This window comes from Melopsittacus undulatus, chromosome 22 (genome assembly GCF_012275295.1).
Source record: "Melopsittacus undulatus isolate bMelUnd1 chromosome 22, bMelUnd1.mat.Z, whole genome shotgun sequence".
Classification (NCBI taxonomy): Eukaryota; Metazoa; Chordata; class Aves; order Psittaciformes; family Psittaculidae; genus Melopsittacus; species Melopsittacus undulatus.
In genome coordinates, this window is record NC_047548.1 from 1470959 (window position 1) to 1494590 (window position 23632).

The 23632-nt window shown below is 63.2% G+C and overlaps 4 protein-coding genes across 8 annotated transcripts; 3 read left to right on the forward strand and 1 right to left on the reverse strand.

The window, feature by feature from the left end:
• Positions 1 to 12: 12 nt before the first annotated feature.
• On the reverse strand, positions 13 to 8559 carry GPKOW (G-patch domain and KOW motifs). 2 transcript variants are annotated; one of them, XM_034071728.1, is made up of 12 exons: positions 8325 to 8559; positions 3332 to 3531; positions 2824 to 3026; positions 2637 to 2737; positions 2322 to 2425; positions 1968 to 2151; positions 1777 to 1870; positions 1429 to 1528; positions 1199 to 1313; positions 692 to 761; positions 532 to 617; positions 13 to 230 (listed from the first exon to the last, which is right to left on the reverse strand). In XM_034071728.1, the coding sequence occupies exons 2-12, from the start codon at positions 3514 to 3516 to the stop codon at positions 93 to 95; spliced, it is 1380 nt and encodes a 459-aa protein (XP_033927619.1). In that variant the 5' UTR covers positions 3517 to 3531; positions 8325 to 8559; the 3' UTR covers positions 13 to 92. The 2 variants fall into 2 exon arrangements, with proteins under 2 accessions (XP_033927619.1, XP_033927618.1); XM_034071727.1 differs by lacking the exon at positions 8325 to 8559 and having other exon boundaries at positions 3332 to 3600.
• PLP2 (proteolipid protein 2) lies at positions 5191 to 8314 on the forward strand. Its single transcript, XM_034071767.1, has 5 exons — positions 5191 to 5327; positions 6840 to 6995; positions 7349 to 7444; positions 7531 to 7618; positions 8151 to 8314. The coding sequence occupies exons 1-5, from the start codon at positions 5241 to 5243 to the stop codon at positions 8168 to 8170; spliced, it is 447 nt and encodes a 148-aa protein (XP_033927658.1). The 5' UTR covers positions 5191 to 5240; the 3' UTR covers positions 8171 to 8314.
• On the forward strand, positions 8432 to 14556 carry FTSJ1 (FtsJ RNA 2'-O-methyltransferase 1). Of its 2 annotated transcripts, XM_034071731.1 has the most exons (16): positions 8434 to 8572; positions 9201 to 9338; positions 9437 to 9506; positions 9586 to 9682; positions 9952 to 10030; positions 10117 to 10169; positions 10251 to 10304; positions 10383 to 10485; positions 10641 to 10718; positions 10967 to 11070; positions 12418 to 12468; positions 12614 to 12673; positions 12758 to 12813; positions 13694 to 13748; positions 13841 to 13887; positions 14146 to 14359. In XM_034071731.1, exons 2-16 carry the CDS (start codon positions 9218 to 9220, stop codon positions 14219 to 14221), a joined length of 1104 nt encoding a protein of 367 aa, XP_033927622.1. In that variant the 5' UTR covers positions 8434 to 8572; positions 9201 to 9217; the 3' UTR covers positions 14222 to 14359. The 2 variants fall into 2 exon arrangements, with proteins under 2 accessions (XP_033927621.1, XP_033927622.1); XM_034071730.1 differs by lacking the exon at positions 13694 to 13748 and having other exon boundaries at positions 8432 to 8572; positions 14146 to 14556.
• Positions 14557 to 14669: 113 nt separating this feature from the next.
• Positions 14670 to 23397, forward strand: LOC117437394 (5-aminolevulinate synthase, erythroid-specific, mitochondrial-like). 3 transcript variants are annotated; one of them, XM_034071722.1, is made up of 11 exons: positions 14670 to 14714; positions 15336 to 15427; positions 15841 to 15951; positions 16030 to 16110; positions 16819 to 17026; positions 18136 to 18320; positions 19178 to 19357; positions 19754 to 19918; positions 20866 to 21134; positions 22215 to 22377; positions 23001 to 23397. In XM_034071722.1, the coding sequence occupies exons 2-11, from the start codon at positions 15340 to 15342 to the stop codon at positions 23153 to 23155; spliced, it is 1605 nt and encodes a 534-aa protein (XP_033927613.1). In that variant the 5' UTR covers positions 14670 to 14714; positions 15336 to 15339; the 3' UTR covers positions 23156 to 23397. The 3 variants fall into 3 exon arrangements, 2 of the variants coding, with proteins under 2 accessions (XP_033927613.1, XP_033927612.1); XR_004550441.1 differs by lacking the exon at positions 14670 to 14714 and having other exon boundaries at positions 14976 to 15427; positions 23001 to 23224; positions 23288 to 23397; XM_034071721.1 differs by lacking the exon at positions 14670 to 14714 and having other exon boundaries at positions 14976 to 15427.
• The last annotated feature ends 235 nt before the right edge of the window (positions 23398 to 23632 follow it).

Below are 23632 nucleotides of genomic sequence, written 5' to 3' on the forward strand. Positions count from 1 at the left end.
GAACGACACCGATTGGCCATTTGGGCACCGTTTATTGCCCTGAAGCCGCCGTGGGGGCGGCCATGTTGGTGTCAGACGGGGGGGGGGGGGCCTCAATCGTCCTCGTGCCCCCCCACGTAATGGCAAATGGCGTCGTAGTCCAGCGGCACCACGTGACCCGCGGCCTCGTCCCGCAGCAGCTGCACCAGAGCCTGGCTCCGGCCTGGCTCCCGCTCCAGGATGCGGCCGACCTGGGGGGAGGGGTCAATGGGGGCCGCCATCTTGGGGAGGGGCTTAAATGGGGGCCGCCATCTTGGGGAGGGGCTTAAATGGGGGACGCCATCTTGGGGAGGGGCTTAAACGAGGGCCGCCATCTTGGGAGGGGCTTCAATGGGAGGCGCCATCTTGGGGAGGGGCTGCAATGGGGGACGCCATCTTGGGGAGGGGCTGCAATGGGAGGCGCCATCTTGGGGAGGGGCTGCAATGGGAGGCGCCATCTTGGGGGGGGGCTTCAATGGGCGCCGCCATCTTGGGGGGGGGGCACATCCTCACCTTGCCCCTGTGCTCTCCCAGCACCACCAGGACGCGGTCGCTGTCGCCGCGGGGGATGACGGTTTCCAACATGGCTTCCGTCAGCCCTGTGGGGGGAGGGGTCAGGGAGGGGTCACCCCCCTTTGGGACCCCCCTCGTGCCCCCCCCCCCCCCCACTCACCCTCCACCAGCAGCCCCTGGTCCGTGCGGCAGACGCAGGTGTCAGGGGTGACCATGTCCTCAACCACCATCTGGGGGGCAATGGGGGGTTATGGGGGGTAATGGGGGGCTATGGGGGGGCAATGGGATCCATTCCCCCCCGCCCCATAGGAGCTCACAGGGATGGGTTATGGGGTAAGTGGGGGCCATAGGAAGGGTTCTATGGGGCTGGGGGAAGGCTGTAGAGAGCTGTAGGGCAAAGGGGGTGGGATGTAGGAGTCTGCTATGGGGCTGGGGGTTATGGGACTATGGGGCAGGCAATGGGGGGGGCTATGGGGTAGATTATGGGGGGTCTATGGGGTGGGTTATGGGGCAGGTAATAGGGAGGCTATGGGGCAGGTAATAGGAGGCTATGGGGCAGGCTACAGGGGGGCTATGGAAAGGGGCATATAGGGGTTATGGGGCAGGCTATGGGGCAGGTTACGGGGCTAAGGGGCAGGCTATGGGGCAGGCTATGGGGCAGCCCCACTTTGCAGTTGTAGTAGCGCCCGGCCTGGAAGCCTCGGTCAATGCAGCGAACCCGCAGGTCCCGGCGCAGCCATGGGGGGGGCCCGGGGGGGGCTCCTCGGATCTGCTTCACTGCCCTGGGGGGGACACACATCAGAACCCCACAGAGCTCTATAGGGCTCTATAGGGTCCATAGGGGTCTATAGGGGTCCATAGGGTTCTATAGGGTCCATAGGGAGCCTCCAGCCTCACCTCTCTGTCTCAGGGGGCTGCTGCTTCCTCTTGTCCCCCCCCTTCTGAGGGGGGTCGCTGGGGTCCGGCCCCTCCTCCGTCTCCTTCCCCTTGGGGGGGCCTGTGAGGGGGAATGGGGTCCTTGGGTGTCTATGGGTGTCAACGGATATCAATGGGTGTCAATGGGTGTCAATAACAGTCAATGGTCGTCAATGGCAGTCAGTGGTACACAATGGGTGTCAATGGTCGTCAATGGCACTCAATGGGTGTCAATGGGTGACAATGACAGTCAGTGGTTGTCAGTGGGTGTCAATGGGTGTCAATGACAGTCAATGGCACTAAGTGGGTGTCAATGGGCTCCACACTCACCCAGCCTCAGGCTGTACTGGTTCACTGTCACCGCCTGTCCCCCCAGCTCCAGCCTCACCACAGCCCTGCCGGTCTCTGGCTCCAGCCCCTCCACCTGCAGGGGGGGCACAGACCCAGCCTTGAACCAACCCCCCCATAACACCCCCTTACTGGTAACCCCATAACGGGGGGGGGGGAAGGGGGGTTCTCACCTTCCCGACCATGTCCCGATGGGGTCCGGCCTCGATGCAAACGACGGCTCCGACCTTCAGCCCCCCCCCATTGGGGTCCTCCCCAACCCCCCCCCGGGGGGGGCGGGGGGCGCCGGGGGGGGCGGGGTCTGCCCCCAGCCCCAGGCCGCGGGGGCGCAGGCGCTGCTCCAGGGGCTTCACCACCCTGGGGGGGGATATGTGAGCATCGGGGGGGGCATCAACCCCCCCACATTGGGGTCTATGGGGGGGGATGGGTTTAGGGGTCCCTGCCCCCCCCACATTGGGGTCTATGGGGGGGGATGGGTTATGGGGTCCCTGACCCCCCACATTGGGGTCTATGGGGCCCCCCCTCACCTCTTGAACGTGCGCCCGATGCCCTCGCCCTGTCTCCAGCCCATCCCCCGCAGCATGGCCAGCCCGAAGGCCTGCACCGGCACTGCCGCATAGTCCTGGGGGCCCTGGGGGGGCAAAGGGAGATGAAGGGGGGGGGGGTGGGGGGGGTCAATATTGGGGTGGGTCAATATTGGGGTGGGGGGATGAGGGTGGGGTCAGTATTGGGTGAGGGGTGTCAATATAGGGGGGGTGGGGGTGGGATCAATATTGGGGTGGGGGGGGTCAGTATTGGGGTGGGGGGGGTCAGTATTGGGGTGTATGGGCGGATCCACGCACGGGCTCTGGCCGGGAGGCGACGTCCGGAGCCTGCAGCCGGATGGGGATGGAGAGGGGGGGTCCAGGGTCACCATCGGTTTGGGTCTGGCTCTGCCGCGCCTCTGGGGGGGCAATGGGGGGTGATGGGGGGGGGGCACATCCGGGTATGAGCCCCCCCCCCAACTGTGACCCCTCCCCCATCACTCACCCTGCAGCAGCTCCTGCACCGCCTGTGCCTCCACGGAGGGGGTGGGGTCAGCGGAGGGGGCGGGGCTTGCGGCGGTGGGGGCGGGGTCAGCCGAGGGGGCGGGGTCTGACCCCGCGGTGGGCGGGGGCTCCGGGTTCCGCCAGCGGTGGGAGGGGATGAGCGGGATCACGAGGTCCTTAGGAGGGGGCGGGGCCGGCCGGGAGCTGGGGGCGGGGCCGGCGGCTTAAGACACGCCCACAAACGCAGGCCACGCCCCCCCCCGAGGGTCATGGTGAGAGCCCCCTTCAAACCACGCCCCCTCCTTGATCCTTTCACAGCTCACACGTGCTTAAGCCCCGCCCCTTCTCCAAGCCCCGCCCCCCGCTCCTTTTATGGCTAATTCCTCCAAACCACGCCCCCTCCACGTGGCTCCACATGAACACGCCCCAAGCCACGCCCCCATCGCCGCGCATGCGTACAGCGGCTCCTGCGCCAGCCCCGGCCGGAGCCGCGCATGCGCAGCGCTCACCTGAGCAGCTCCCGGCCCTCCACGGCCGTGAGGGGTTCGGTGTCTCCGGTGTCTCCGGTGTCTCCGGTGCCCCCTGGCCCCGCCCCCACCGGCAGCAGCCGCCTCCGTTGCGCTTTACGGCTGAACCCGAACGACACCGGAGCCGTCGCTGCGGGCCCGGCCTCCGATCCGCTGCTCGCCGCCATCTTTGCCGCGGTGCGCTGTGGGAAATGGAGGCCTCGCCCACTTCCGGACTACGAATTCCGGACTATTCAATGCTATAGACCAGGAGATCCCCCCCCCATACAATGGTATAGACCAGGGGATCCCCCCATACAATGGTATAGACCAGGGGATCCCCCCCCCATACAATGGTATAGACCAGGGGATCACCCCCCCATACAATGGTATAGACCAGGGGATCCCCCCATACAATGGTATAGACCAGGGGATCCCCCCCCCATACAATGGTATAGACCAGGGGATCCCCCCATACAATGGTATAGACCAGGAGATCACCCCCCCCCATACAATGGTATAGACCAGGGGATCCCCCCATACAATGGTATAGACCAGGGGATCCCCCCCCATACAATGCTATAGACCAGGAGATCACCCCACACACAATGGTATAGACCAGGGGATCCCCCCATACAATGGTATAGACCAGGAGATCACCCCCCCCATACAATGGTATAGACCAGGGGATCCCCCCATACAACGGTATAGACCAGGGGATCCCCCCCCCCATACAATGGTATAGACCAGGAGATCACCCCCCCATACAATGGTATAGACCAGGGGATCCCCCCCCCATACAATGGTATAGACCAGGGGATCCCCCCCCCATACAATGGTATAGACCAGGACATCACCCCCCCCCATACAATGGTATAGACCAGGGGATCCCCCCCCATACAATGGTATGGCCCAAAGGACACCCCCCATTCAGTGGTACAGCCCAGGACCCCCCCAACATTACTGTGGGGCCCAGTGCACCCCCCCCAAACGCAGTGGTACAGCCCAGAGCCCCCCCAGCCGTGGTGCTGAACCCTAATCCCCCCCCCCTTGGGAGGCAATGGACCCCCCCCAAAAACCCCTTGGGTTCACCTGGATGGGTGGGGGGGGGAGGGCTGAGGCTGCACTTTTGGGGTACCCCCCAATAACGTAACGATTCCTCCCCCTTCACAGGGGCCCCCCAACTCCTACCCCGAGGGGGGGGCTCAGCCTCTGCATCGGCAGCTCCCCCCGGGGGGAGCCCTGTTTCTGCCTCGTGGAACGGGGGGGGGGCAATTGGGGGGGGCTGCACCCCTAAACCCTCCCCTTTATCCCCCCCTCACTCTGGGGGGGCCAAAACCCTCCTTGGGGGAGCTCAATAAAGATGGGGACCCCCCCCCCCCCCCAGCGCCTTCCGGAGTGGTTTCCTCTGGGGGGGCCCCCCCGTTCTCAGCATCCGCAGGGCAGGGCCGTGACCACATCCGGTTGAGTCACCCCAAAAGTGGGGGGGGGGAGGTTGGGGCCCCCAAGGCTCTTTGGGGGCCCCTCCCCCCACCCAAGCTCCCCCTCCCCCATTTCGGGATCCCCCCCCACCCCCCCCCCCCACTCTATCAAGGGGGTTCCCCAGCCTGAAGCCCCGCCCCCTTTAAGCCCCACCCCCTTCGCGCTGGGGCTTCCCCGTTGCACGCGCGCCAACGCTTAGCCCCGCCCCTTAGACACCCTCCAGCCAATCAGGAAGGGGCTCTCCCCGTTAAACCCCGCCTCGGCGGGAATTCCTCATCTCCCCCGCCGCTTGACCACGCCCCTTTCCCCCACGCCCTCCAATCGCGGGGCCCCCTCCACCCCTGGCCACGCCCCCTCCACCCCTGGCCACGCCCCCCCGCGCTGTGCCCGCTCCCCCGGGTCCCTGTGCCCGGCTCCGCCGCCGCTCGCCATGGAGCCCAGCGGGACCCACAGTGGGCCCCGGGCCTGCCTCGGGTACTGCCGCACACACAAGGGGCTGGTGATGCTCGGAGAGATCGTAAGGACCGGGGGGGGGGCCCTTTAATGGGGGGGGTCCCATAATTGGGGGGTCCCTTTAATGGGGGGTCCGTATAATGGGGGGGCCGCCCCATAATGGGGGGGGTGAGATCCCCAATGGGGTGAGAAAGGGGAGCCCCAATGGGGGAAGTTTGGGAACCAGTACAGAGGGAGCTGGTCGGATACCCCTTGGGGGGGGAATCCCATTCCCTGTTTTAGGGGGGGCACCGCGGTCCTATGGGAGGGAATTTGGGGGGGGGGGGGGGCATGGGGATAATGGGGATTCAGTGGGGGGGGGAAGGACCTGGGTACCTGGATCTTTATTATGGGGGGTCAATGGGGACCCCCTCCCCCCGCAGCATTGGGGCCGTTTTACCCCCCCCCCATGTTCGCGCGCGTGGAGGGGCAACGCCCTTGGGAAACGGGGTAGCGGTGGGCGGGGCCAAGGGAGGAATCCGCTCGCTGATTGGCTCAGAGCCTTGGGTTGAGGGGGGGGTTAAGGGGGGGGAATGGCAGAGCCGGGCGTTGGCCGGGCCCTCCCGTGCCAACCGCTTCGTGTGCCAGCCCGGGTGGTGCCCACGTCACCGCGGCCCCTTTAAGAGAGAGGAGGGGTCGGCCCCTTTAAGAGAAAGGAGGGGGGGCCCCTTTAAGAGCCCCTCTTGTCCTTGCCCCTTTAAGAGCCCCTCTTGTCCTTGCCCCTTTAAGAGCCCCTCTTATCCTTGCCCCTTTAAGAGCCCCTCTTGTCCTTGCCCCTTTAAGAGCCCCTCTTGTCCTTGCCCCTTTAAGAGCCCCCTGCCCCTTTAGTACCGCGGTGTGGGCCCCACCTGAACGCGTTGCCCCTTTGGGTGCGGGGGGGGGGGGGGCTGTTTGTGCTGTTGCCATGGAGACGGCCCCGCCCCGGCGCGCCCAACAGCGGCGCCTTGTCCCGCGGCCCACACGCGGGTGGGCGGGGCCTGACGGGGTGGGCGGGGCCTGACGGGGTGGGCGGGGCTTAGTGAGCGGGGTAAGGGCCTTCTATGGAGCCTATGGGCGCTCTGTAGGGAGCCCTAAAGGGCCAAGGGGGGACTTTAGGGGGGGCACCCCATAGGGGTCTATAGGGAGCCCTTTAGGGAGGGCATAAGGAGCCTATAGAGGATCTATAGGTGGAACTATAAGGGCTGTATAGAGGAAACCACAGAGGCTCTATAGACATCTCTATAGATAGTACCATAGATGTCTTTATAGGTGTCTATAGGTATCTGTATATAGATGTCCCTATAGGTGTCTGTCTACAGGTGTATGTCTACAGGCACCTCCATAGGTGTCTATAAGTGTCTATAGGCGCCTTCATAGGAGCCCCTACAGGTGTCTGTCAATAGGTGCCTCCATAGGTGTCTGTCTAGAGGTGTCTATAGGTCCCTGCATAGGTGTGTGTCTCTAGGTGCCTATCTATAGGTGCCTCCACAGGTATCTATAGATGTCCATAGGTATCTATAGGTATCTATAGGCTCCTCCATGTGTGTCCCCCCCGCAGTCCCTGTGTGTCCTGGCCCTCGTGTGCTTCGGGGCCTCGCGCACTCCGGGTTACTCGGGGCTGGCGCTGGCGCAGTTGGTGCTGGCGCTGCTGCTGCTGCTGGTGTGGGGCTGCCGCCTGCCCCCCCGCCTGCGCCTCGTGCACTGGGGATGGACCGTGAGTGAGGGGGGACCGGGGGGGGGCAATGGGGCTCTATGGGGGGGCAATGGGGGTCTATGGGGGTAGTTGGGGGTCTATGGGGGGTACTTGTGGGTCTATGGGGGGTACTTGGGGTTCTATGGGGGTATTTGGGGGTCTGGGGGGGGCAATGGGGGTCTATGGGGGGGTACTTGGGGGTCTATGTGGGATTACTTGTGAGTCTATGGGGGTACTTGGGGGTCTGGGGGGGGGCAATGGGGGTCTATGGGGGTATTTGGGGATCTAGGGAGGGACAATGGGGGTCCATGGGGGGTACTTGGGGGTCTATGGGGGTCTATGGGGGGCACTTAGGGGTTTCTGGGGCTCCCCAGGACTTCATCCGCTGCGTGGTGGGGGCCCTGCTCTTCCTCATCACCTCCCTCATCGTCATCATCGGGCACCGCGATGGGGCCGGCACCGCGGCCGGGGTGAGTGATGGGGGGGGGGGAGGGGATGGGGGAGGGGGGGGCATTGGGGGGGGCTCTGATCCCAACCCCCCCTCCCCCCCCCCCAGGTCTTCGGGCTCCTGGCTGGGATCCTGATGGGATACGATGCTTACATCACGCTGCCGACGCGGCAGGGACCGAGTGCGACCACCACTGGTGGGGAGGGGGAACACGGGGGGGGATGGGGGGGGCCCTATGGGGGCAATGGGGGGCTGCCCTATGGGGGCAATGGGGGGCAATGGGGAGGTGCCCTATGGGGGTCACTGGGAGCAATGGGGGGGTAATGGGGGGTGCTCTATGGGGGTACTGGGGGCAATGGGGGGGTAAATGGAGGCAATGGGGGGGTGCCCTATGGGGGTAATGGGGGGCAATGGGGAGGTGCCCTATGGGGGTCACTGGGAGCAATGGGGGGGTAATGGGGGGCAATGGGGGGTGCTCTATGGGGGTACTGGGGGCAATGGGGGGGTAAATGGAGGCAATGGGGGGGTGCCCTATGGGGGTAATGGGGGGCAATGGGGGAGTGCCTTACAAGGGTCACTGGGAGCAATGGAGGGGGTAATGGGGGGATGTCCTGTGGGGACAATGGGGATAATGGGGGGCAATGGGGGGTGCCCTATGGGGGTAATGGGGGGCAATGGGGGGGTGCCCTATGGGGGTTCCTAACTCCCCCCCCATGTCCCCTCCTCAGAGTCCCCGGATGGAGCCTGACCGCCCCCCGCCCCCACTGACCCCTCCCAACCCCCCCACGGAGGAGCTCGGCCTTAACTTATCCCCCCCCCCCACCGCAAGTGCCTTTTCCGTCCCTGCCCCCCCCGGGGGCCGATATTTGGGGTAATAAAGAGGTTTTTTGGTCACTCGTTACCGGTTGTGTCGCGATATGGGCGGCGATAAGGGCGGGGGGATCCGGTCGCCACAGGCCGCGGACCACAGCTCCCAGCACGCACCGCGGCACGCGCCGCACGTGCGGTTACGTCTTACGTCACGTCTTCCCGGCGCATGCGCGCTGCGCCCCGCCGCTCGCCTCAGGAGCTGCTCCCGTCGCCTCCGTATCCCGGCTCCTTTACCGGTAGCTCCGGTTCTCGTGGCCGCGATCGTGAAGCTCCGTTACCGGTAACGGGGGGGGAATGGGGGGGGGGGATGTGGGGGGAGCGATGGGGGGAGCATCCGGTGCGTGTGTGTGTGGTGAGGGGATTCTGCGTTGTGCGCATGCGCAAGGTCTGGCTGCGCGGATGAGGTGGGGGCAGCCCCTGCGGAGGGACGCGCATGCGCAGTGAGGCGGAGACTGTTTATTATAGGCCCTATAATTAAAGCGGGCGTTATAAACACAACAACGTTGTGGCCAAGGGGGGGGGGTTGGGGCTGCGCAGACCCCCCCCGGCCCCATTGGTAACGCTGTGGGTGCTGTGGGTGCTGTGGGTGCTGTGGGTGCTGTGGGTGCTGTAGGTGCTGTAGGTGCTGTGGGTGCTGTGGGTGCTGTGGGTGCTGTGGGTGCTGTAGGTGCTGTGGGTGCTGTGGGTGCTGTAGGTGCTGTGGGTGCTGTGGGTGCTGTAGGTGCTGTGGGTGCTGTGGGTGCTGTGGGTGCTGTGGGTGCTGTGGGTGCTGTGGGTGCTGTGGGTGCTGTGGGTGCCGTGGGTGCTGTAGGTGCTGTGGGTGCTGTGGGTGCTGTGGGTGCTGTGGGTGCCGTTGGTGCCGTTGTTTTCATGGCACCCCATATAACCAGGGGCTCTATTTACTGTAGGACCTGCAGGAAGCGCCATGGGCCGCTCGTCCAAGGACAAGCGGGACATCTATTACCGCCTGGCCAAGGAGCAGGGCTGGCGCGCCCGCAGCGCCTTCAAGCTGCTGCAGCTGGACCAGCGCTTCCAGCTCTTCCAAGGTGACAATGGGTGAACTGGGATGGACTGGGATGGACTGGGATGGACTGGGATGGACTGGGAGGGGGAGGTCACATCATCGCTCTCCCCCCCCCCCCAGGTGTCCATCGTGCCGTCGATCTCTGCGCAGCGCCTGGGAGCTGGAGCCAGGTGCTGAGCCGCAACCTGAGGTGGGTGCTGGGCTCTATGGGGGGGGGGGCAATGAGGGGGTCATATCCTGACCCCCCCCCCCTCCATCCGCACACACAGGGGCACAGCGGAGGCCCCAGCGCAGGTGGTGGCTGTGGATCTCCAGGCCATGGCGCCGCTGCCGGGGGTGCTGCAGATCCAAGGGGACATCACCAAGGTGGGGAGTGGGGCTCAGCACCCTGGAGCAGGACAGAACCCCCATAGATACCCCATAGTACCCCATAGATACCCTATAGATACCTCACAGATACCCCATAGGTATCCCATAAATATTCCATAGATGCCCCATAGACACCCTATAGTCACTCATAGACCCCCCAAAGACCACCCAACCCCATTGCCCCCATTTTCCCCATTGCCCCATTTACCCCATTACCCCCATTGCCCCCATTACCCTATTACCCCCATTACCCCCATTGCCCCCAGGCCTCCACAGTGCAGCAGATCCAGCGCCACTTCGAGGGGCACTCAGCCGACCTGGTGGTCTGTGATGGGGCCCCTGATGGTGAGTAATGGGGCGAGGGGGGGGGGGGGGGGGGGGGGGGCGGTGTCAAAGTGCCCCCCCTCAACCCCAATATCCCCCCCCATCAGTGACAGGGCTCCATGACCTGGACGAGTACATCCAGGCTCAGCTCCTATTGGCTGTGAGTGCCTTAAACACCCCCCCCCCCCCAACCCCCCCTTGAGCATCCCCATAACCCCATGGGGACCCCCCCCCTTTTTAGGCTCTCACCATCACCACACACGTCCTGAAGAAGGGGGGCACCTTCGTGGCTAAAGTGAGTCTATGGGGGGGGAAGGGGGGGGGGGATCCCCCGTGTTCATGGGGGGGTCACTGACACCAGGACCCCCCCCAGATCTTCCGGGGTAAGGATGTGACCCTGCTCTATGCCCAACTGCGCCTGTTCTTCCCCAGCGTCACCTGCGCCAAGCCCCGCAGCAGCCGCAACTCCAGCATCGGTGAGGCCCCCCCATTGTGGCCTATGGGGACACCCCCATTGTGGCCTATGGGGAACCCCCCATTGTGGCCTATGGGGAACCCCCCATTGTGGCCTATGGGGAACCCCAGCTCTATGGGGCCCCCCCACACCCCCTTTGTCCCCCCCCCTTTCTAGAGGCCTTTGTGGTTTGCCGGGATTACAGCCCCCCCGAGGGCTTTGTGCCCACCATGGAGAACCCCTTGCTTGATGCTGGTAATGGGGGGGCCATGGGGGGGCGCTGGGGTCATAAAGTGGGGTCCCAAAGGGGGGGGGGTTGGGGGTCCCAAATGGGGGGTCGGGGTCATAACGGGGGGGTCATTGGGGGGGTTTTGGGGGTCTCAAAGGGGTGATTTGGGGTCTCAAAGGGGGGGTTGGGGGTCACAAAGGGGGAGGTACCAAAGCGGGGGAGGGGGTCATGGGGGGGGTTTGGTGTCTCCATCCCCTCTCTGCCCCCCCCCCAGACCTGGCCCTGCCCCCGCTCTCGGGCCCCTCCCGCATCCTCGTCCCCTTTGTGGCCTGTGGGGACCTGAGCGCCTACGACCCCGACCGCACCTACCCACTGCAGGTACTGGGGGGTATTATGGGATGGGCACTGACCCCCCCACGTACCCACTGCAGGTGCTGGGAGGTACTGGGGGGTATTATGGGATGGGCACTGACCCCCCCACGTACCCACTGCAGGTACTGGGAGGGACTGGGAGGCACTGGGAGGCACTGGGAGGTTATTATGGGATGGGCACTGACCCCCCCCCCCCCCCCCCCGCAGCTGGACCCACAGAGCCCCTACAGCTTCGTGCCCCCCCCCGCCCCCCCCATCGCCCCCCCCTATGCCCACGCCTGCTCCCTGCGGCGGCAGCGCCCGGGGGGGGGGCGGGGGGGGGGGCAAAGGGGGGGGGCAGCCGGGGAGGGGGGGGGAGGAGGAGGAGGAAGAGGAAGGAGCAACGAGGGAGGCCCCGCAATGAACGGGACCTTGGAGCCCATCCCAGTATAAACCGGATTCATTCCAGTGTAAACTGGATCCCTCTGGTCCCCTCCCAGTATAAACTGGATTCATCCCAGTATAAACTGGATCCTGGATCCCATCCCAGTGTAAACTGGATTCACCCCAGTTTAAACTGGATCCTGGATCCCATCCCAGTGTAAACTGGTTTCGTCCCAGTGTAAACTGGATCCCTCTGATCCCCTCCCAGTATAAACTGGATTCATCCCAGTATAAGCGCGCTCCATCCTGGTATAAACCTGGTCTCCGCATGCGCGGCCGCCTCCAGCCGCCATTGGCCGGCCGCTCCCTCAGTCCCCGCCCTGCGGCCTCTGATTGGCTGCTGCTGAGCTCCTCCCTTCTCATTGGCCAGCGGGGCTGCGGCTCCCGGGGGGGGGGGGAATGGGGCAGGAGCCCAACCCCGGCCCTAATGCAGCCCAAAATAGCCCCAAAATAGCCCCAAAATAGCCCGGAATAGGCCAAAACCTGCCCGAAAATAGCCCCAAAGTGACCCAAAATCAGCAAATTGTGAAAACCAGACCAAAAAGAGCCTGAAATAGGAAAAAAATAGATTAAAACGCAACAAAATCAGCAAAAAAGAGGCAAAACCATCCCTGTGACGTCATCACTGCCCGTTCCGGAGCATCCCTGTGACGTCATCACGGCCCGTTCCGGAGCATCCCTGTGACGTCATCGCGGCCCCGCCCCCCCCCCGGTCCTCGGGATTGGCTCCATGGAGGCAGAGGGGGTGAGGAGGGCGCTGGACCTCCTCCAGGGGCACCTCCAGGTCTGCCCCATAGGGGGCTATGGGATCTATAGGGGGCTATGGGAACCATAGGGGGCTGTGGAATCCATAGGGGGCTATGGGATCCATAGGGGACTATGGGATCTATAGGGGTCTATAGGCACCCACTGGGTCTCCATCCCATACAGGACAAGGCCTATGGGGCTCTGGGCGCTGCCATAAGGAACCTCCACAGCCAGGTCGGTGCCTCCTCCTCTGGCCATGCCCCCATTGGAAGGGATCTATGGGGCCCAGCCCCCTATGGCACAAGGACATGGAGCATCCATCACCCCCCCCACCCCGTGCCCCACGGCCCAGCCCCACGGCGCTGCCTTGGCTCTGCAGGAGGAGCAGCATTTGGCCTCAGTGAGGACGTGGCTGCAGGAGGACCAACAGGACAATGAGGTTCTATGGGGCCCATGGGGCTGGGGGGGGGGGGGGGGGGGGGGGGCAGAACCTTGGGGGCTCAGCTCCTTCCTTGCCCCCCAGTTCCTGCATCAGCGGCTGAAGGAGCTGGAGGAGGCAGCAGAGCTGGAAGAGGCCTGGTGAGTGCATGGGGGGGGCACTGGGATCAATGGGGCTGCCCCATAGCGCTGGGATCAATGGGGCTGACCCATAGCGCTGGGATCAATGGGGCTGCCCCATAGCACTGGGATCAATGGGGCTGACCCATAGCGCTGGGATCAATGGGGCTGACCCATAGCACTGGGATCAATGGGGCTGCCCCATAGCGCTGGGATCAATGGGGCTGCCCCATAGCACTGGGATCAATGGGGCTGCCCCATAGCGCTGGGATCAATGGGGCTGCCCCATAGCACTGGGATCAATGGGGCTGCCCCATAGCGCTGGGATCAATGGGGCTGACCCATAGCGCTGGGATCAATGGGGCTGCCCCATAGCGCTGGGATCAATGGGGCTGCCCCATAGCGCTGGGATCAATGGGGCTGCCCCATAGCGCTGGGATCAATGGGGCTGCCCCATAGCACTGGGATCAATGGGGCTGACCCATAGCGCTGGGATCAATGGGGCTGCCCCATAGCACTGGGATCAATGGGGCTGCCCCATAGCACTGGGATCAATGGGGCTGACCCATAGCGCTGGGATCAATGGGGCTGCCCCATAGCACTGGGATCAATGGGGCTGACCCATAGCGCTGGGATCAATGGGGCTGCCCCATAGCACTGGGATCAATGGGGCTGACCCATAGCGCTGGGATCAATGGGGCTGCCCCATAGCACTGGGATCAATGGGGCTGCCCCATAGCACTGGGATCAATGGGGCTGCCCCATAGCGCTGGGATCAATGGAGCTGACCCATAGCGCTGGGATCAATGGAGCTGACCCATAGCGCTGGGATCAATGGGGCTGACCCATAGCGCCTTGGGGGGGTCCTGCATGGGACCAATCCTGCTGTGGTCGCCCGCAGGCAGCAGCGGAGGCAGAGGCAGGAGCAGGGCCTGGAGGAGGTGCAGGCGCAGATGGTGAGGGGCAGGTGTGGGGCCGGGACCCACAAGTGTGGGGCTGGGGGGGGGGGGGGCTGGGCCTGACCCCGGCCTCGTTCTGTGCCCGGCAGGAGCAGGCGCTGCTGGCGCGGAGACGTGGCTTCTGGCACTGGCTGCTGTGAGCACCCATAGACCCTATAGACCCCTATGGAACCCTATAGATCCCTATGGACCCCATAAACACCTGTGGAACCCTATAGACCCCTATGGATTCCATAGATCCCTATGGAACCCTATAGACCCCCAGGGACCCCTATGGACCCCATAGACCCCTATGAAACCCCATAGACCCCTATGGAACCCTATAGACCCCTATGGAACCCTATAGACCCCAATGACCCCACAGGCCCCGCCCCTCACCATGCCCCTCCCCCAGGTTCCTGCTCGCGCTGTTCCTGCTCCTGGCCCCGCCCTTCGCCCTCCGCTGCTTCCGGGGGCCACTTCCGGAATGAGCCTGGGCGCCGCCATCTTGGACATCGGCACTTCCGGTTCCGGGGGTGGGGCTTGTGTAGAGCGGCCGCGGCTCCATGGGGTTCTATGGTGATGACGTCACCGGAAGTCAGCTCCATCTCTGACGTCACAGAGGCCATGATGTCAGCCCCTTTATTAAAGCTTCCCCCCCCCCGGGGTCACCCGAGGGTCACAGTGCAAAGGTCAAATGTCCCTGAGAGAGAGTGTGGCAGAACAGGGGTCAAAGTGCAAATAAGTGCCTCACGCCACGCCCCCTCCCTTAGCCACGCCCCCTCCCCTTAGCCACGCCCACCAGGACACGCCCATCCCCGCAGGCTCCGCCCCTCCTTAAAGGGACCCTCCCATTGAGCCCTATAAGGAGGCTGAGGGGGAGGAGCCTCTGGTCAGGCCACGCCCCCCCCATGGGTCCTTATCGGGGTTGGGGTGTGGGGGGGGCCCCAGTGCTGCTGGTTCGTCCTCAGTGCAGGTCAACAGGTGTGTGGGGCTGGGGACCCACAAGTGTGGGGCTGGGGGGGATGGGACCCACAAGGGGGTTATGGGGGGTGGGAAATGATCTATGGGGCTGAAGGAGTGGGGACCACAATGGGGGGGATATGGGGGGCTGGAGACCCCCAAAAGGGGGGATGTGGGGTGCAGTGGGGCTGGGTGCTGGGGTGGGGGTGGGACCCCCGAGTGGTTGTGGGGGGTGGGTTTGGGGGTGTAGCTATGGGTCAGTGTGGGGCTGACTTATGGGTCAGTGCAGGGGGTCATCTATAAGGGGGAGCTGAGCTATGGGTCAGGATGGGGTTGATGTATGGGTCAGGATGGGGGGGGTTGATCTATAGGTCAGGATGGGGTTGATCTATGGGTCACAGTGTGTGGGGCTCATCTATGGGTCTGTGTGTGTCTGTGTCCCCCCCCCGCGCTGTCAATGGGTGTGGCCAGCGCCGGGTGTTGGGTGCTGATAAGGGTCAGGGTGGGGGGGGGGGGGGACCCCACACCCACCCCATGGGCCCCCAGAGCAGAGCATGGGAGGTGCTGATATGGAGGAGCTATGGGGCAGGTTATGGGGCAGGCTATGGGGTGCTGCCCCCCAACCCTTCCCCTGCCCCATAGCACTATGGCTGCCCTCTTGCGCTGCCCCATCTTGGCCCGGCACCCATGGCTGGCCCGAGCCCTCGTCACCGCCCCCCCCCAGCCCCATCCAGGTACGTTTGGGGGTGCCCCCCCAACCCCATCACCTATGGGGGGGCAATGGGGGGGTTATGGGGTGCATTGGGGGGGTTATGGGGGGCAATGGGGGGGTTATGGGGGGCAATGGGAGATTATGGTGGGGCAATGGGGGGGTTATGGGGGGCAATGGGGGGGTTATGGGGTGCATTGGGGGGGTTATGGGGGGCAATGGGGGGGTTATGGGGTGCATTGGGGGGGTTATGGGGTGGCAGTGGGGGGTTATGGGGTGCAATGGGAGATTATGGTGGGGCAATGGGGGGGTTATGGGGTGCAATGGGGGTTATGGGGTGGAATAGGGGGGTTATGGGAGGCAATGGGAGATTATGGGGGTGCATTGGGGGGGTTATGGGGGGGGGCTGGGCTGTACCCGACCCCCCCCCCATTGCAGGTGACACCTCCCGGGGCTCCCATTGCCCCTTCATGGATCTGGGGGGGGACCCCCCCTTTGTCCAACGAGCGCCCCCCGAGGTGCAGGAGGACGTGACCCCCCCCGAGACAGGTACCGCCCCCTCCCCTATACCTATAGGGGACATAGGCACTGGTGCCTATAGCAGCCCTATAGCCCCATCCCCCCCAGCCCCCCTGGATTGGCTGATGGAGCTGATGGAGACCCCCAAGGAGGCCCCCCCGGAGAGGGCGCTGGAGGACAACCTGCCTGGTGAGGGGCTATGGGGCTCTATGGGGCGGGGGGTATGGAGCCCATATGGACGCCTATAGGGGGCTATGGGGGGGGGTATGGAGCCCATATGGGCTCCTATAGGGGGCTATAGAGGGGGGGTATGGAGCTCATATGGGCGCCTATAGGGGGCTATAGGGGGGTGATGTGCGTGTCTCCATGGCAACGCCCTCCCATCCAGCAGAGGGCTCCTATGGGGCGCTATGGGGCGGAGGGGGGGGGGGGTATGGAGCCCATATGGACGCCTATAGGGGGCTATGGGGGGTTATGGAGCCCATATAGGCACCTATAGGGGGCTATGGTATGGAGCCCATATGGGCTCCTATAGGGGGCTATAGAGGGGGGTATGGAGCCCATATGGGCGCCTATAGGGGGCTATAGAGGGGGGTATGGAGCCCATATGGGCACCTATAGGGGGCTATAGAGGGGGGTATGGAGCCCATATGGACGCCTATAGGGGGCTATGGGGGGGTATGGAGACCATATGGGCGCCTATAGGGGGGTGATGTGTGTGTCTCCATGGCAACGCCCTCCCATCCAGCAGAGGGCTCCTATGGGGCAGAGGGGGGGGGGTATGGAGCCCATATGGACGCCTATAGGGGGCTATGGTATGGAGCCCATATGGGCTCCTATAGGGTCTATAGGGGGGTTCTGTATGTGTCTCCATGCCAACCCCCTCCCGTCCTGCAGATGGCGCCTTCCCGTACACGGCGCTGCTGGAGTCCCGCCTGGCCGCTCTGCGCAGCACGCATGCGTACCGCGTGTTCACGGCCGTGCGCAGGCGCGCTGAGGCCCCGCCCCTGGCGCTCGGGGGCGCCCCCCAGCGGCCGCTGCAGCTCTGGTGCTCCAATGACTACCTGGGGATGAGCAGACACCCGGCGGTGCTGAGGGCGGCCAGGTGGGGGAGGGGTAATGGGGATACTGGGAGACAATGGGGGATACTGGGAGATACTGGGAGATACTGGGAGACAATGGGAACCAATGACTACCTGGGGATGAGCAGACACCCGGCGGTGCTGGGGGCGGCCAGGTGGGGGAGGGGTAATGGGGGATACTGGGGATACTGGGGGATACTGGGGGGTACTGGGGGATACTGGGAGATACTGGGGGATACTGGGGGATACTGGGGGATACTGGGGGGTACTGGGGGATACTGGGGGATACTGGGGGATACTGGGGGATACTGGGGGATACTGGGGGATACTGGGGGGTACTGGGGGATACTGGGGGATACTGGGGGATACTGGGGGGTACTGGGGGATACTGGGAGACAATGGGAACCAATGACTACCTGGGGATGAGCAGACACCCGGCGGTGCTGAGGGCAGCCAGGTGGGGGAGGGGTAATGGGGATACTGGGGGATACTGGGGGGTACTGGGAGACAATGGGAACCAATGGGAGCTAATGGGAGCTAATGGGAAACAATGGGGACCAATGGGAGCTAATGGGGGCCAATGGGAGCCGATGGGAGGCAATGGGAGGCAATGGGAACCGATGGGAGGCAATGGGAGCCAATGGGGGGAATGGGGGGAATGAAGGACTGGGAGTTATGGGAGTAATGGGGGTGATGGGGTTAGGGGTAATGGGAGCCAATGGGGGCAATGGGGCCAATGGGAGCCGATGGGAGGCATTGGGGGGAATGGGGCCAATGGGAGCCGATGGGGGACAATGGGGCCAATGGGAGGCAATGGGAGCCAAAGGGGGAGCCAATGGGGGGAGTGGGGGTAATGGGGGAATGGGGGTAATGGGAGCCAATAGGGGAAATGGGGAGAATGGGGAAATGAGAATGGAGTAATGGAGGAATAGGGGAATGGGGTAATGTGGGTAATGGGGGGAAAGGGAGAATGGGGGAATAGGCATAATGGGAGCCAATAGAGGACAATGGGAGCCAATGGGGCCAATGCATCCTGCTGCACCCCAATTCAAACCAAGTGCACCCCAAATCCCATCACCTCCATCACCCCCTGACCCCATGACCTCTCCATGACCCCCGTGACCCCCCGCAGGGCAGCGCTCTCAGCTCACGGGCTGGGCTCCGGGGGCACCAGGAACCTGTCGGGGACGTCTCCAGTTCATGAGGCTCTAGAGCTGAGTCTGGCTCAGCTGCACCAGCAGCCTCAGGCTCTGCTGTTCGGGTCCTGCTTCAGCGCCAACGACACCGGCCTGGGGACCCTGCTGAGGGTGCTGCCGGGTGCGGACATGGGGGGAGCCATAGGGAACCATGGGGAACGGGATGGGAGCCATAGGGAACCATGGGGAACGGGATGGGAGCCATAGGGAACCATTGGGAACGGGATGGGAGCCATAGGGAACCATTGGGAACGGGATGGGAGCCATAGGGAACCATGGGGAACGGGATGGGAGCCATAGGGAACCATGGGGAACGGGATGGGAGCCATAGGGAACCATGGGGAACGGGATAGGAGCCATAGGGAACCATGGGGAACGGGATGGGAGCCATAGGGAACCATGGGGAACGGGATAGGAGCCATAGGGAACCACGGGGGGGGGAATCCATAGGGAACCATGGGGGAACCCCAACAACACCACACTGGGGACCCTGCTGTGCGTGCTGCCGGGTGCGCACAGAGGGAACGGGATGGGATCTATGGGGACGGGATGGGATCCATAGGGACAGGAATGGGATCCATCGGGATGAGAATGGGATCTATAGGGAATGGGATCCATAGGAAAAATAGGGGAACCCCAAATGACCTCTTGGGAGCCCTCCAATGTGACCCCCACCCATGGGTGCCCCCCCCTTGGGTACTGCCACATCACACCCATGGGTACCCCCCCTCTCCATCACCCCCTATGTGTACCCCTCCATCACCCCCCATGTGTACCCCCATGACCCCCATTGCCTGCAGGCTGTGAGGTGTTCTCGGACGCAGGGAATCACGCCTCCATCATCCCCATGGGTACCCCCCCTCCATCACCCCCTATGTGTACCCCTCCATCACCCCCTATGTGTACCCTCCATCACCCCCTATGTGTACCCCTCCATCACCCCCTATGTGTACCCCCATGACCCCCATTACCCCCCAGGCTGTGAGGTGTTCTCGGACGCAGGGAATCACGCCTCCATCATCCAGGGCATCCTCCGCTCCGGAGCCCCCAAGCGCCTGTTCCGCCACAATGACCCCGAGCACCTGGGGGAGCTCCTGGCTCGCAGCCCCCCCGGGACCCCCAAGATCGTGGCCTTCGAGTCCGTGCACTCCATGGATGGTGAGGGGGGGGGGACACGGGCACAGCCCCATTGTGGGGCCCCTATAGCACCCCATAGTGCCCTATAGCACCCCAATATTTCTCCATGTGCCCCTATAGATCCCATAGCCCCCATAGTGCCCCAAAGCACCCCAATATCCCTCCATGTGATGTGCACCCATAGCCCCCATTGTACCCCATAACCCCGGAGCCCTCTCAGTGTGACCCCAGTGTCACTGCCTGTGCCCCCATAGCCCCCCAGTACCCCCCATCTGCCACATAACCCTCCCAACCCCCCATAGCATCGCCCCAGATTGCACCAGAGCCCCCTAAATCCCCATCGTACCCCCCAAACCCCCCCCATAACCACACCATAACCCCCCCCATACCCCCCCATAACCCCCCCGTGCCCCCCAGGCTCCATCGCCCCCCTGAGCGAGCTCTGTGACGTCGCCCATGCCCATGGGGCCCTGACCTTCGTGGATGAGGTCCATGCTGTGGGGCTCTATGGGGCGCGTGGGGCTGGCATCGCTGAGCGCGACCGTGTACTCCATAAGGTGGACATCGTGGCCGGAACCTTGGGTGAGTGCTGGGGGGCTGCGGGGATCTATAGGGGTCTATAGGGATCTGGGATCTATAGTGGTATAGGAGTCTATAGGGATCTAGAGGGGTCTATAGAGATCTGGGATCTATAGTGGTATAGGAGTCTATAGGGATCTAGAGGGGTCTATAGAAATCTATAGACATCTATAGGATCTATAGGGATCTATAGAGGTCTATACGGATCTATAGGGGTTTGGGATCTATAGTGTTATAGGGATCTATAGGGATTTATAGAGGTCTATAGGGATCTATAGGGGTCTATAGGGGTCTATAGGGGTTTGGGATCTATAGTGTTATAGGGATCTATAGGGATTTATAGAGGTCTATAGGGATCTATAGGGGTCTATAGGCATCGGGAGTCTACAGTGATATAGGGATCTATAGGTACCTATAAAAGTGCATGGGAGTCTGGGCTCTATAGTGGTATAGGGCTATAGAGGTCTATAGAGATCTTTAGGTGTCTATAGGGTCTCTATGGGTCTCTATAGGGTATCTATAAGGTATTTATGGGTCTCTATAGGGTATCTATAAGGTATCTATGGGTCTCTATAGGTCTCTCTCTCCCCCCCCAGGCAAGGCGGTGGGTGCAGTGGGCGGGTACCTGGCATGTCTATAGCTGTCTATGGGTCTCTATAGGGTATCTATGGGTCTCTATAGGTATCTATGGGTCTCTATAGGTGTCTATAGGGTATCTATGGGTCTCTATAGGGTATCTATAGGGTCTCTATAGGTCTCTATAGGTCTCTCTCTCCCCCCCAGGCAAGGCGGTGGGTGCAGTGGGCGGGTACCTGGCATGTCTATAGCTGTCTATGGGTGTCTATAGGGTATCTATGGGTCTCTATAGGTGTCTATAGGGTATCTATGGGTCTCTATAGGGTATCTATAGGGTCTCTATAGGTCTCTATAGGTCTCTCTCTCCCCCCCAGGCAAGGCGGTGGGCGCAGTGGGCGGGTACCTGGCAGGCCCCGCCCCCCTGGTGGACGCGGTGCGCTCGCTGGGGGCGGGGTTCATCTTCACGACGTCACTTCCGCCGGCCGTGGCCGCGGGCGCGCTCGCGGCGCTGCGCGTGCTCGCGGGGGCCGAGGGGCGCGCGCTCCGGCGCGCTCTGCAGCGGCACGCGCGCTACCTGCGGGAGCTGCTGCGCGACCGCCGCCTGCCCGTGCGCGCATGCGCCAGCCACATCGTGCCGCTGCCGGTACCTATGGGGGTATATAGGGGTCTATAGGGGTCTATGGGGGGCTATGGGAGGGGGGGTCTATGGAGGGCTATAGGGGGTCAATGGGGGTCTATGGGGGTCTATAGGGGTCTATGGGGGTCTATGGGGGGGGGGTTCTATGGAGGGCTATAGGGGGTCTATGGGGTGTCTGTGGGGGGGCTATGGGGTGTCGCGCATGCGCCAGCCACATCGTGCCGCTGCCGGTACCTATGGGGGTATATAGGGGTCTATAGGGGTCTATGGGGGGCTATGGGAGGGGGGGTCTATGGAGGGCTATAGGGGGTCAATGGGGGTCTATGGGGGTCTATAGGGGTCTATGGGGGTCTATGGGGGGGGGGTTCTATGGAGGGCTATAGGGGGTCTATGGGGTGTCTGTGGGGGGGCTATGGGGTGTCGCGCATGCGCCAGCCACATCGTGCCCCTGCCGGTACCTATGGGGGGATATGGGGGGGGGCTATAGGGGGGTCTATGGGGGGTCTAGTGGGGGGGCTATGGGGTGTCTATGGGGAGTCGATGGGGGGTCTATAGGGGTCAATGGGGTGTCTATGAGGGGTCTATAGGGGGTCTATGGGGGTTCTATGGGGGGTCTGGGGGGTCTATGAGGGGTCTATGGGGCATCTATGAGGGGGGTCTATGAGGGGTCTATGGGGGTCTTTGAGGGGGTCTATGGGGGGGCTATGGGGGTCTATAGGGGGTCTATAGGGTGTCTACAGCGCACCTATGGGGTGCTAATGCAGACCTGTAGGGTGTCTATAAAATGTCACTGTGTGTCCATGGGGTGGCCATAAAGTCTTCAGAAGTCTCTGTAGGGTATCTATAGGATCTCTATAGGTCTCTGTAAGTGCTCTTTTTATAGGGTCCTTGTCTCTCTATAGGTGCTCTTTTTCCCTATAGTTGTTCTCTCTATAGGCTCTCTATAGCAGCTCATTCTACAGGCACTCCATATGCACTCCCTATAGCCGCTCTCCCTATAGCTGCTCTATGGGTACTCTCTATAGGGACTCTCTATAGGCACTCCCTATAGGTGCTCTCCCTATAGCCACCCCTCTCTCTGCCCAGGTCGGTGACGCTCTGGCCGCTCAGCGCCTGACCCAGGTGCTGCTCCAGCATCATGGCCTATACGTGCAGGCTGTGAACTACCCCACAGTGCCACGGGGGGAGGAGCTGCTGCGTCTGGTGCCCACCCCACACCACAGCCCTGCCATGATGGAGAACCTGGCTGGTGAGCGGGGGGCATGGGGGTGATGGGGGACATAGGGGATAAAGGGGGTATAGGGGTGATGGGGGACATGGGGGGTATATGGGTGATTGGGGACATTGGGGGTATAGGGGGTATGGAGGGTATAGGGGGTATGGGGTACATAAAGAATAAAAGGGGTACATGGGTGATGGGGGGGTATGGGGAACATGGGGGGTATTGGGGGGATAGGGTACATAAGGGATAAAGGGGATATATGCGTGATGTGGGACATAGGGGACATGGGGGGTATAGGGGGAATGGGGTGTATAGGGAGTATGGGGTACATATGGGATAAAGGGGGTACATGGGTGATGGGGGGTATGGGGGGTATAGAGGTAATGGGGAACATAGGCGACATAGGGGGTATAGGGGTGATGGGGGGGCATGGGGGTACGGGAGATATGGGGAACACGGGGGGTATAGAAGTGCTGGGGGTTATAGGGGGTTATGGGGGGTATAGGGGACATGGGGGTTATGGGGTGCTGGGGGGTATGAGGTCCATAGGCACACGGGATGCAGCTCTAGGGCTATAGGGGGTATGGGGCAGGGGGGGTCACACGGGGGATGCCCCTCACTGACCCCCCCTGACCCCCCCCCCCCCCCAGATCGCCTGTCCCAGTGCTGGGAGGCTCTGGGGCTGCCCCGTGAGGCCCCTCCAGGCTCCTCCTGCTCCTCCTGCCGGCGGCCGCTGCACTGGGCGCTGATGAGCGACTGGGAGCGGAGGCACTTCCAGGGGGAGGCGGTGCCCGTCGGGGCCTGACCCCGCCCCCCGGCCCCGCGGGGACCAATGGGAGCCCTCCCTGCATCCCTGCGGACCAATGGGAGCCCTCCCTGCATCCCTGCGGACCAATGGGAGCCCTCCCTGCATCCCTGCGGACCAATGGGAGCCCTCCCCTGCATCCCTGCGGACCAATAGGAATCCCCGTCGGGTCCCTCCATTCCCCCCCTCCCCGATGGTTCCCTCCCCGTTCCGGGCAATAAAGCACAATGGGACCCGTGTGAGACCATTGCTCTCTATGGGGGGTCCGGGGGGGGTCTGGGCTGTTCCCTCTCCCCCCCCCGCGGTTGCCCCGGGGCTGTTTGCTCCTGATGCAGATAACGGGGGAATGAGGAAGGAGGCGATGGGGGGGGAGCCCCCCCCCGTGACGTCACGGCTCAGCGGGGGGTGTCCCCCCCCTCACCCCCCCCCAGTGTGCCCAGTTCACTGCGGGCGCTCCCAGTGCGGCCAAACGGGACC

What these genes read in the sequence shown, in the direction of transcription:
- LOC117437394 (XM_034071721.1), top strand. Translation starts at nt 15,274, where the DNA reads ATGGGGCAGGTTATGGGGCAGGCTATGGGGTGCTGCCCCCCAACCCTT. An exon ending in GCTGGAGGACAACCTGCCTG is followed by an intron (nt 16,111 to 16,818) that starts GTGAGGGGCTAT and finishes CCCGTCCTGCAG; the next exon opens with ATGGCGCCTTCCCGTACACG. An exon ending in GCGGTGCTGAGGGCGGCCAG is followed by an intron (nt 17,027 to 18,135) that starts GTGGGGGAGGGG and finishes GACCCCCCGCAG; the next exon opens with GGCAGCGCTCTCAGCTCACG.
- FTSJ1 (XM_034071730.1), top strand. Translation starts at nt 9,218, where the DNA reads ATGGGCCGCTCGTCCAAGGACAAGCGGGACATCTATTACCGCCTGGCC. An exon ending in GAACCCCTTGCTTGATGCTG is followed by an intron (nt 10,719 to 10,966) that starts GTAATGGGGGGG and finishes CCCCCCCCCCAG; the next exon opens with ACCTGGCCCTGCCCCCGCTC. An exon ending in GCAGAGCTGGAAGAGGCCTG is followed by an intron (nt 12,814 to 13,840) that starts GTGAGTGCATGG and finishes TGTGCCCGGCAG; the next exon opens with GAGCAGGCGCTGCTGGCGCG.
- PLP2 (XM_034071767.1), top strand. Translation starts at nt 5,241, where the DNA reads ATGGAGCCCAGCGGGACCCACAGTGGGCCCCGGGCCTGCCTCGGGTAC. An exon ending in TGGTGATGCTCGGAGAGATC is followed by an intron (nt 5,328 to 6,839) that starts GTAAGGACCGGG and finishes TCCCCCCCGCAG; the next exon opens with TCCCTGTGTGTCCTGGCCCT. An exon ending in GGGCCGGCACCGCGGCCGGG is followed by an intron (nt 7,445 to 7,530) that starts GTGAGTGATGGG and finishes CCCCCCCCCCAG; the next exon opens with GTCTTCGGGCTCCTGGCTGG.
- GPKOW (XM_034071728.1), bottom strand. Translation starts at nt 3,516, where the DNA reads ATGGCGGCGAGCAGCGGATCGGAGGCCGGGCCCGCAGCGACGGCTCCG. An exon ending in ATCGGGCGCACGTTCAAGAG is followed by an intron (nt 2,152 to 2,321) that starts GTGAGGGGGGGC and finishes ATCCCCCCCCAG; the next exon opens with GGTGGTGAAGCCCCTGGAGC. An exon ending in CCAGTACAGCCTGAGGCTGG is followed by an intron (nt 1,529 to 1,776) that starts GTGAGTGTGGAG and finishes TCCCCCTCACAG; the next exon opens with GCCCCCCCAAGGGGAAGGAG.